The sequence below is a fragment of the Hydra vulgaris genome, chromosome 13, assembly GCF_038396675.1.
Source record: "Hydra vulgaris chromosome 13, alternate assembly HydraT2T_AEP".
NCBI classification, from domain to species: Eukaryota; Metazoa; Cnidaria; class Hydrozoa; order Anthoathecata; family Hydridae; genus Hydra; species Hydra vulgaris.
This window is the reverse complement of record NC_088932.1, coordinates 53,493,644-53,506,073: the sequence shown is the minus strand read 5'-3', so window position 1 is coordinate 53,506,073 and position 12,430 is coordinate 53,493,644. Positions and strand designations below refer to the sequence as shown.

At 27.0% G+C, this 12,430-nt stretch overlaps 1 protein-coding gene across 2 annotated transcripts in view; it reads left to right on the top strand.

Moving 5' to 3' along the window:
- LOC100211019 (jouberin) overlaps positions 1-12,430 on the top strand; it is a 55,746-nt gene that overhangs the window by 28,161 nt on the left and 15,155 nt on the right. For both annotated transcript variants that reach the window (XM_065816819.1, XM_065816820.1), the window contains exons 16-21: positions 2,118-2,172; positions 2,266-2,381; positions 3,395-3,563; positions 9,746-9,806; positions 10,142-10,222; positions 10,403-10,461. In XM_065816819.1, the coding sequence (XP_065672891.1) occupies positions 2,118-2,172; positions 2,266-2,381; positions 3,395-3,563; positions 9,746-9,806; positions 10,142-10,222; positions 10,403-10,461 (541 nt within the window). The remainder of the gene's footprint in view (positions 1-2,117; positions 2,173-2,265; positions 2,382-3,394; positions 3,564-9,745; positions 9,807-10,141; positions 10,223-10,402; positions 10,462-12,430) is intronic.

Sequence of the window (12,430 nt, the reverse complement as noted above, 5' to 3'; positions counted from 1 at the left end):
AAGGGGTGTAGAGCAGTTTGTAATGCGTGTAGAAAAGAAATGGAAGGTCAAATTCAAAGGATGCATGAACATATAAAAAAGTGCAAGCAATCACAACCCCATGAAATTATGTATTCAATTGAAGATCAACAACTTCTTGAAGGTAATTAAATGAGTGCATTGTCATTTTAAATTTTATACTTTCCCTAAATTGTAAACATATATATTTAGAATAATTCAATAAACTGCAATTTCATTTTAAAGGTAACTCACCATCAACATCACAACAACAAATGAAAAGGTTCCAGCCCAATTCAACATCAGCTGATAAATATTTGAAAATTGATAAGTTTTTCACACGAACAAGCCTCAAAGAGAAAGATTTATTTGATCTGCAACTTGGTAGATTTATATACAGTACAAACTCTAGCTTCAGAACAGTTGAACACAAAGAATTTTATATATAAAAAATAAAAAATTTATCAATATGCTTTATCCAGGATACACTCAACCTAATAGAACTCAAATTGGGGGAGAAATATTAGATATGGTTTATGCAGAAGAAATTGAAAAATGTAATGTATTGAATGGTAAAATTGTAGCCATGTTATTAGATGGCTGGAGTAATATACATAATGAACCTATGGTTTGTTTCTCTGTAATTACAGATAAAATTAACATTTTAGTAGAAACAATCAACATTTCTGGTCATTCACATACTGGTGAATATCTTACACAATTAGCAAGAGAAGCAATAGATTCTGTAAGATGTAAATTTGGATGCTCAGTAAAAAGCTTTGTGACTGACAATGCAGCTAATATGAAATCAATGAGACAAGTACTGTCATCTGAAAGAGATATTATCATAACTTTTGGGTGTGCTGCTCATATGCTGAATCTTTTAGCAAATGATCTTAACATTGAAAATGTGAGCAAATGTTACACGAATAATAAAATATATAAGAAATAATCATAATGCTGGAGCAATTTATAAATTAAATGGAGGAGCAAAATTGCCACTTCCTTCTGAAATTCGCTGGAATTCTGTATGTGATTCACTTAAAAAATATGTCAACAACTGGAGCATCATTTTCACAATGTTTGAAAAAAATAAAGACTTAGATCCTATGATTGGTAAAAAAGTAAGTGATATACAGATAAAGCGAAACACAGAAGATTTATTAAAATATTAAAACCAATTTCAGTAGCTCTAGATAAGTTGCAAAGAGATCAAACAAAAATAAGTGACAATGTTAAAATTTTTAAAGATTTGATAAACAGTTTATCATTTTTAACAAACAAAAAAAAAAAATTGAATCTAGATACCTTCAGACTGTCAATGATGCTCATTTCCTGGCAAACAAAATAGATCCTAGATATTTTAGATGTAATCTTTCTGAAAATGAAAATGAAGCTGCCATGAATTTCGCAGATAAAGAGTTCAAGAATTTGTTACCAATAATATTCAAATTAAAAGCTAAATCTGCTCCATTCGATAAAAGCTATTTGTATAGTGAATCTGTTTTAAAAAATGTATCACCACTAGAATGGTGGAAATCTCTAAAAATTGTGGATTGTAACATAATGGATATTGAAGGTTTATTAAATGCACCAGCTTCTAGTGCTGGAATCGAAAAAATTTTTTCAACTTTTGGCCTTCAATTCAATTGGGGGTAGAAAAAGCAGCAAAGCTTGTATTTATATACAGAACATTAAACAATGATGTATTGAATAATTTTGATTAAATATTACACTAATATTGATAAAGAATATAGTTTACTCAAATAAAATGCATTATACTTTTTTTTAATTTAAAAGGATAACTAAATACGGCATTATTTAATAAAAACCTAATTTTAACCAAAAAAACCTATGGTTTTCGGTTTTTTTCAAAAAAACCGGTTTTTTGCAACCCTGATTATAGTTATAATCAGTGATACAATACAAAAGTTTTTTATTAGTTCTTCCTCTCTACCCAATAGTTAATAACATAATTTAACATGCATAAACAAACACATGAAAACAAACAAAAGTCCAATCTGGTTCTAGACGTTGTTGCCATTATTATTAATTTTTTTTTTCTAGTTTTAATACAATCCAACAAAAATGATGATGCTGATGATTTTTTTTATAAATAGATATCTTGCTTGTGGTTGTGCAGCTATGGATGGCTTCTCTCTCTTAATATATGAAGTATTTTAAAATAAAATGTTTTTGTTCTTTAATTGTTACTTGAAATAATACAATTAACATTGCTACAAAATGAACATAAAAACAACTTTTTAGTTTCCTGATGGAATATTAGTTGCATCTTTTGAAAACCATTTTGGCATTGTTTATGATTTATGTTGGTCTGAAAATGATGCAGAATTGCTTTCTTCATCTGCTGATTGTACTGTTAGGTAAACTTGATTGTACTGTTAGGTAAACTTGTAAAAAATTTAATTGATTGTTTTAACATGTCTATAATAATATTTGAGTTCAAGTAAGTTTAACAAATTGATAAAAATAAATTTTACATTATTATTTGATTTCTGATGTTGTATTTTATTAATATTTGTATTAGATGTTTTAACTGTATGTTTCATCAAGTAAGTTTCATTAAGTAAGTTTAACTAATTGTAAAAAAGTAAATCTTTACATTTCTATGATTTCAAATGATTCCAAAATAAATTTTTAAATACAATATATTTACTACAGGTTTATTTAACTAAATTTATAAGGTTAAATAAATTTATATTAGTTTATTTATGTGGTTAATTAGATACAGCTTGGTATAGCTTTATAAAGCACACTAACAAAATATATAAAATCAAAATCAAAACAAATTAAGTCATTTTCATCATTTACACATCTTTTGTGTTCCATTATACGTGTATCCATGTTTTGTATACCATTAAGTGTGTATCTATGTTTGCATTGTTAGAAGGTTTTAGAGGGCTGCTAATAGTGTGAAGCTTTTAATCTGGCAATCATGTTGTTGTTTTTTTGTTAGGCTTTTTTTCTTCTTAATCTTTTTCATGTTGTTAACAATAGTTTTTAATTTTCAATTCTTTGATTTATGCATTCATTAGTTTTTGTTGATTTTGCTTTTTTTTGACAAAATATTAAAAAATGATTGGAAATAGTCTGTAGTCTTGAATGAGTCTTAGCAAGACTAAGGTTTATGTTTGACTTTAGGTTAATTCTGTTTTGATAGAGCAAAATACATTTGTCAATTAGTTTTTTTAGTAAAAGTGTTAAAACGTACTTGCAATATTTGTCTTTTGATAAAGTGTAGTACTAATCTAGCTGATTGTTGTTTAACATTGTTGGTTTAATTGTTGTGAATTTTTATTTTTTTGTAAACTATATATTATATTTATTTTATGGTTTTTATTTTTACCTAAGTTATAGAATTTGCCATTTACTGTAGGTGCTGGGATACAAAGCGCTACTTGACAAGTTCAATCAAACTTTTACCACATCCATCTTTTGTCTACTGTGCACAGTATCATCCAAAACTGCAAAGGATTATTGTTACAGGAAGCTTTGATAAGGTCATTCGCTTATGGGATAAGATGTCAGAATCTCCACACGCTACGGTGATAATTAGTTTTTAACTTTTTTTGTACATGTAATCCACTTTTCAGTGCCTGGCCTGTAGCGCCTAGCATAGTTGCATAGTTACTCGTATTTAGCATAGTTGCATAGTTACTCGTATTTAGCATAGTTGCATAGTTACTCGTATTTAGCTTAGCCTAGAAGATGGTAAGTTTAATAAAAGTGAAAAAAAAAGATTTTTTTTTTAATTTTATTATACTTAATTAATTAAATTAACAATTAAAAGAAATAGAATTTTATTTTATTTCTTTTTATAACAAATTTAAGTATTAACTTTATTAAATTGGCTTTAATAAAACTTCATTAAAGCCAATCTTAAAATTAGTGGTTTTTAAAAACTTATTTTTATAAATCATTGTTGTTCCAACTCTCTCTTAATTCTTCAAAATGAAAACCTTGACAAACAATGACTCACAGGGAAACAATTTGAAAAATAAGTAAAATTTTATTAAATGTTTAATTAAAAGTTAAAGATAAAGAACACAGCTTTTTATCTTGATGCAGTCATTCCATTTACAAGGAGCCAAATCATTCAACTTTTTTATTACAGGAAAATAAATTTTTTTAACTCCTCTGTTAGATGCTAATTTGACATTATTGATTAAATGATGTTTTTTCGCTCTTTCTTCTAATACCATAATTATACATATCTCATAAATATTCAGTTATTTTCAACATTTTCCAACTTCTTTTTTTGTGAAAAAATCCGATACTATCAAGTAACCCCCTCAATGCTTGACAGTTTGAGTATTTAGAGTTGAATTCTATATCTTGACTTCTACCAACTATTTTTTGTTCATCAGACACACACAAATTGAACTTTGATTAGTCATACAAGAAAAAGCACCCCAGAAAGACAAATGGTTTATTTTGAGGAAGATGATTTTATTAACCCTTGTGCCTATTGCTTCCTGTTCTTGAAGTTAATTAGTTTACTAATTGTTAAATAATTTGTTTACTAATGAGTCTTAAAAAGTTAAATAATTGGTTTACTAATGAGTCTTTTTTAAGTTCAGATTTAAATTTAGGAGTGGAATTTGCTTAGTTAAGTTTTATTTTTGGTTGAATTAATTGATCAAGACTGTTTTTTTCTGGTTTTTACTTCAATCAAAGCAAAAAGCTTTAATCATTCAAGATTCTAATTTACTTTTTATTTATCTACTTTTTTCTTATTGCTTGCACTGTTTTCTGACACAACAGCACTTTCTTTGCTACTTTTTGAAACATTGTTTAAGTAATCTTCATAGATAATTACTTCTTTTTTTATCTTTTTTGATACTTGAAAAAAAAACATGTCATAGGTGCGCAAGTATTTCTTTTTAAAAACTGTTTTTTGGGTATTTAAGAATGTTCTCAATTATTTTTCCAATTTTTAAGATTGTGAAAAAGATAAAAAATTTCTTTTGATTAGCATTTTTGAGACTTTTTCTAATCAGTTTTTTCTTATTTTGCAAAATAAAATTCTGATGAAAGAGAATGAAATATTTGAAATATATTTTATATTTGAAATAGATATTTATTAGGCACTATGATGTACAGAATATAATTAATAGAAGATTCTTATAGTTGGTTGTTCTGGTGGGAGTATGCGCTTGGTTACTTAGTCTTACATGAATATCTATTTCAGCATAGCATCATTGATGACATGCTGAAATAGCCATTTGTAGGACCCTCAGTACATTGACTAGGTCTTTGATTTAAACAGGTACAGTCTAGATTTCTAGATATTTTTTGAAGTCTAGATTTAACCTGTTCCTCCATGTAATAGGTTTGTTCATTGAGGCTCATGTTTAAGAGTTTGGCTCATTGAGGCTTCTTAGTTGATTGAGGCTCTTGTTTAAAAGTTAAGTATAGGTTTAAATGTTCTTAAAATGATTTAAATGAAAAGATAAGTAGCCTCCCATTAATTGTAGTGGCTCTTGCAACCTTAGGAAGGTGAATACAATTAATGTTTTAAAACTTAAAGTGTGGTAAACATATTAGGGTGGACATTAGGCTCCATTAGTGTCCCTAATAGGCCCTATGAAAAAAAGACAAACTTTGGTTCAAATGTAACTAAGAAGTCATGTTTTTTTATATTTTTGAAAAAGGTCATTCACCATGGCCCCTCATTACACCCTGGGTCTTATCAGTATAAATATATTCTAAAAAAGTATATCAACTTTGTTCTCAAAATAACCAAAAGTTTTGAAGAGACTTCAGAAAGAACAATGATTTTAAGTAAAAATTAGTTGTTAAAATGTTATATACAAAAAAACAGTTTTTACATAAATTGATAAGGTTGTTTTGTATGACAATTTATGGCATTTTACAACATAATTTATAATTTATTTAAAAAAAAAGTTTTTTGATAAAAAATATTAGGAAGATTAAAGTCTTTATAAAATTCTTTTGAGCTCTAGGTTGGTATACTTTTATAGAAAATTTTTTACTTATACATGGGACCCAGATTGTAATCAAGGGCACAGTGGGTGTAATCAAGGGCTATGGTGGGTGATTTTTTTCAAAAAGTAAATACAACTAGTGAATAATTAGTTACTTTCAAATTAAAGTTTATCTATTTTTCATAGGGCCAGCTGGGAGTACCAAAAAGTCAAAAACCTAGTGTGCATTTCGGTTCACTAAAAAAAAAGTGCATATTCTCTGTTACAAGGTGATGTTACAAATACTTAAATAAATTTGTCTGCCATGTTAGTTCACAAACAACTTTAGCTTAAAACTATTTGAAAAGAAACATCCTGATTGGAGCCCGACACTAAAAATGGGCTATAAAAACTAAAGTGTCAGTGTTTTTTACTCTAATGAATCAAAGATTCATTAGAGTAAAGGTGCTACAACATGAAACTGGAGTTATGAAAACTGAAAAGATGTTAACTAATCAAGACTGCACTGGTATGTCTACTGAGAGTGATATCAACATTAAAATTGATTTTAATGTTTAACTAAATAATATAAATGGACAAAAACAAACTGACATGTCAGCAAATATGATTGAATTACTTAAAAATAAATTATTAGAATAAGATAGGTTGATTTACCAGGTACATAAAATTGGAATTATAGAATGGTTTAATAGCAAAGCGAAATTTTGATTAAACAATTACTAAAATGCGTATGACTTTATATAACTTCCTTTGCAGTAATATACCACATACATCAAAATCAGCATTGCCAAAGTTTATTAAATCGACATTGTCTTTGGTAAAATTATTAGTGTTGTTACGACTATTAAATAATTTGACTGTTTACTAAATTGACTAATATATTTTCTTAAGTCAACTAAAATCAACTAATACATTTTTGAAATTGACAAAGTCAACTAAAAGTCAATTTAGTTGAAGAATTGGAATAATTTTTTTTTAAAAAAAGTTCTTATTTTTTAATTTTTTAATTTTATCATTAAATATCATATAATTTAATAATAGAGCGAAACAATATGAGAGACAGCACTCTGACAATGGGGCAATCTGTTTCCAGACCCCAATGACCATCTTAAATACTTCATATATAGCAAAAAGTCATTGCAATTATATTTACAATGTGGTTGTATAGATGAAATTTTGATTTTGGAGCTTCACAACTTAATTTTGCCCCAGACCCCTGAGCCAACTTTGGAGCAGCCCTGAATGAAAGTATTGATGAAAATCACAAGCATTGAGTAAACAAAAGGAAAAAAAAAATGAAATACATAATCGAAAATTTAATTAGGTATAAATAATGCTAACATGATATGAATTAGATAAAACTTTAAGCAGGAAAACAAAAAACTAGGTAATAGTTATAATAGTACATACTATTGTTATTAAATGAACAAACAAAAATAAAGATTGAAATGTTAAATAGAATGAAAAGACATAAAGCTTTTAAAATTTCACTCAACTAAATTGACTATTACTCGATTAGTAGGAAGTCTATAGTTGATTAGATAGACTATTTAAGTCAACTAATTTCGACTTTCTACTAGTCGACTTTTAGTTGATTTAGTCAAAGTTGATAACAACAATAGAAATTATGTCTTAATTAAACCATAAAGACCTAGCCTATCATTTTGAAGTCAATAACTCAACGGTTTTTTCTGTATTTATTGAACTAACAAATGTCCTATATATTTATTTACACCAACTCAAAATACGCCCGTAATTCTTCATACACCTACACACGTAACAAACAGTTGTTAAAAATCTAATTGTTTTTTAGTAACATTTTGATATAATAATGTTTGTAATAATTAATTGTTTTAAATTTTTTACATATAAACCAATGACCAATGAGCAAGAACACAAAAATTTTCAAGTTATAAACATAATTCATCATGACACTGAAGTTTTCATCATAACACTGAAGTTTTAACTTGGTGTGTTTACACCATATAAGTTATTTTTAAAAGTTTTTACTCTGTTTAATTATATTCCTATGAATAGATCTTTAGCATAAACAAAAAATAAAGTTTTCAAAATAAGAGTTTGAGGAATAACAAAACCTTATTCTAATCTTTTAAAATGTTTCACCCTTTTCTTGGGTGCTAAATAAAGCAATGCCTACCTCCCCCCAAAAAACACATTAATTTTGTTATTTTTTCTATGCTCATTTTCTAAATGACTAAGGATCAATTGATATTATTATTGTTTTTTATTTTAAAAATAATCACATTTGTTTGGCACCTGGGCATACTAGTTTTCTCTTATCTAAGAATTTAGATTTCTTTGTAGAAATGTCACACAAAAAAACAAACAATCATTTCATGTTAAATAACTTTTGCAAAGATTTTTTTTCTCCTCATGAATATTGAGTTTGTAATAAAATCATTCAATTCATTTGACATTTTTTGGGTTCATGTTAACCTTGTAACTAGCCTCTGATTTGACTAGACTTGACATAACACACAGCAGGGTCTTACACATTATACCTTAAGGACTTATGTATACAAGATTCACATGTTATGAATTATGTCACAACAAATATTACTATTTTATTATTTATGATTTTTTACTGTATTTATTACTTACTTTACTTTATATTTTCTGCTTGCTTTACTTTATATTCCCTACTTACCTGCAATGTTTAAAAACTAATTTTTGATAGTGCTTGCTTTCTTGTTGATTTGTCAACAGCATTTTGTTGTTAAGTAATTATATTCTATGTTTTTACAGTGTTCAAATAATTTTAAATTACTAATAATTAAAAAATTTGTATCATAAATATCAGATAACATTCTAGGTTATGTGAGGCAGTAAGTTGTTTTGGAGTATAAATATCATCATAAAAAGGTATTATTGTAAAAAATGCAGGATTAGAATTATATAGACTCTTAATTGTATAGGCTTTTGTAAAATTAAATTTTTCTTTATACTTTTCAAAACACAATTGTTTGCTTTTAATACCAACAGGTTCAATAGGAGTTTCATAATTTACTTCAATAGTTGTGCAGTTTACTTTAAGTGTGTTGTCTTTTTTTTCTTTTCTTACAAAGTGTGTTGTCACTTTCTTTTAAGAGTATCTGGTGATGTTAAGTTATGTCAACTACTACAACATACTAGTTTTAACGAAGTAGATAACATCTAATAGGCCTTTTCCTCAGTTACATATATAAAATCTTTAATTTTGATGGTTGTTTAAATAAAAAATAAAATAGGTTTTACTCAGAATATTTTGAATTGTTTGTGAACCAACAAGACAGATACGCATAATTTAACATAAATTAAAATTCAAAACAAAGAATATACAATTATTTATCCCCTAACTCTTTTTTTAAAACTTTATAAACAAAATATTTTCTTTAGGGAAACAAATTAAGTGTGGTGCAAACAGGCATATCTTGCGTTCATTCCCAAAATTTTTAACACATACACATGACAAAAGTCTCTTCAATTTACTTTAAAAAAAAATTAATTTTTCTTCTTTAATAAAAATTTTGCTTTTTTCAAATCTATTTTATCATTTAAATTGAAAGAATGATGAAGAATGTTTGTTGCATTTTTAAATTACCGCGCAAACCAATAAATAATGTATTAGATGCACAGCACTGATGATGCCACTAATTCAGCTTTAGTAGATTTTTTAAATTGTTCTTCTCTTTTCTAAAAGCTTTGGGATTATTTCTACTATTAAATAAAAAGTTTTATAATAATAAATATAATGTAGTTACCTTTTTTTTTTTAAATAGCTGCTTAGAGAATTTGATATTCATAAAAGTCATGTTAATGCTCTGGTATTTTCCATAAATGGTAAGTTTTAGATGAACATTTTATTTTAAAATTGCTACAAATTTCAAAAGCACAAGAATATAGCAGGTTCTAAGTAGATAAACCATTGTTATTAGTTGCTTTAAATAGTTGGTAGTTGTGTTTTAACATAATAATCAGTTGATGAAATATTTGAGTACTGTAAGTTTTTGAATTTTGCATTGTTAAAAAGTTATTTAAAAAACCAAAAGTATCATTGTGCATCTAGGAATTATTAAATGGATGTAGACAATTTTTTTTATTCCATTTATTTTATAGGGGATGCTTTTTTTTTGCTGCTGATGTTGATGGGATGATTTTATTCCATTATTTTATAGGGGATATTTTTTTTTCTGCTGATGGCGATGGAATGATAATAGAATGGAACTGTTGCTCAGAAAGTAAAAAAAAAAATGACCGTAAGTAACTAAGATTTTTAATTTAATTTTTTATTTTATTGAGAAAAGGTTAACCCTGCCTTACTCCTAGAGGAATAGTAGGTGGTGGTTGGTCAAGGTTTAATCCTAATACCTATACAACCATTACTAATTATGCTATGGTGTTGATTTTTTAAATTTGGCTACTTTTATTTATTTCAGCTGCTTTGATTGTTAGTCAATGGAAACTTCGTAAAGCAATTGAACTCAATGAGTTAAAGGTTCTATTGTATTTTATATTTACCTTTATATGTTATATATATATATATATATATATATATATATATATATATATATATATATATAGAACTCTTATATGTTGTCAGAAAGTTTTTTTCGTATTTTGTTGTCAAAAAGTAAAAATTAAAATGCAAGACCGGAATTTTTTTTTTTTATTAAATAATAGACTGTCTGCCTCAACCAAACCCTCAGTCGATGTAGCAGCACTCCCTTGCGAGTCAGGGTAAAAGATAATAGATGTAGCAGCACTCTGTTGCGAGTCAGGTTATTTGTCAGTCGATATAGCAACACTCCATTTTAAAAAACAATTAATTTGTAATTAAGTTAATGGTTTTAGCTTTTAGTAATTAAAAGTGACGTATGTGTTGGCCTAAGAATCATTTTTTTCCTTCCATACTTCCCAAATGCAACAATCTATAGAACTATATATATATATATATATATATATATATATATATATATATATATATATATATATATATATATATATATATATATATATATATATATATATATATATATATATATATATATATATTAGGGTGTCCCTTATTTTGCAGTTTTTATTTTCTAATGCATAAGTCTTAGTTTTGTTAATTTGCTTCTAAAACACTCGAAAATAAATTTTTAGAATAATTGGAGTACGATAACCCATGCCAACTTGCATCGAATCATGCTCATACAAGTTATACAATAGTTGCGCTTACTCACGTTATTTGTTAAAAGGGTAAATATGCTCAAAGTGGTTTTTACAATGAAGCAAAATTAATAAATGAAAATAGATAATTATTACCTTGATAATTTGATAACATTTGGTAATAGTAAATAGATAATAATTATTTACTTACAATAAATGTAAATAGATAGTTATTATCAATTTTAGGACATTGTAAAAACCGCTTTAAGCAAATCCGCAGTTTTAGAAAAATTCAGTTATTCTCATGACTAACAAATATTGTTTTATTTTTAAGAAATGGCAATAAAATTAGGAAACAATAAATTTTTTTATCTCAATTGGTGACATAAGTTATTAAATAACAGGCGCAAAGTTACCGTCTAACCGTCAAGTTCTTGCAGTACACTTTTTTAACATTCGTGAAGTTATGTTGACTGTTAGTGAAAGCAAAAATCTTGTCTTTCAAGAGTGTATTGTATTTTGGGAAGAAGCTAGATTCCCTAAAGCGCTATACCTAGCTGTGTAAAAAAACTTGTAAATCTTCACAATCTTTGAAGAGAGAAAAAAAATTAAAAAAAACAAAAAAAAGATATTTACAAGCACTACTAGGAGAACTTTCAAAACAATTTAGGTAATTTATTTGATATAGCACATGCTGATGCTTTGGAACAGATAAAAATACATAAACAAAGAAAACCAAGGCGTCCAGGATGTTTAGCTTCTTTTTCAGCTAATTGTTTGTAGACAAAAAGTTAGCTGAAAAAGAAGAAAGGACAAGACAGAAAAAATTAAAAGAAGAAAAAAAAAAAGACATTAGCAAATGTGTCTTGTGAGTTTATTGTCATTTCTTACTACACAAGATTTTATACAAATGCAAGAACATCACAATCACACACCAACACCGATGAAAGCCCTGAGGAACCCTTACCGCCAACCTCTCAAGTGGTAAATTCTGAAACTACAACAAAAAAGGAAGGAAGAACTTTATCACATTTTAAGCAAAAAAGAGCCATTAAAAGGGCCATTAAAAGGAGCTAGTGTACCTTTGAAACAAAAACTAGACAGGAAATTACTACTTTTTGCTTGCTGCCATCATGTTTACGAACTGGTTTTAAAATGTGTATTTGAAACAAAAATCCACCAAGTCACAAGTAGCCTTTTTATCCCAATATTCAAAAAGTTCAGAGACAACTGGAAAACTATTAATCTGGCTGCTAATGAAACATACCCTGATATTGTAAAACAACATTTTAGTAATACCACTTTGAAAAATT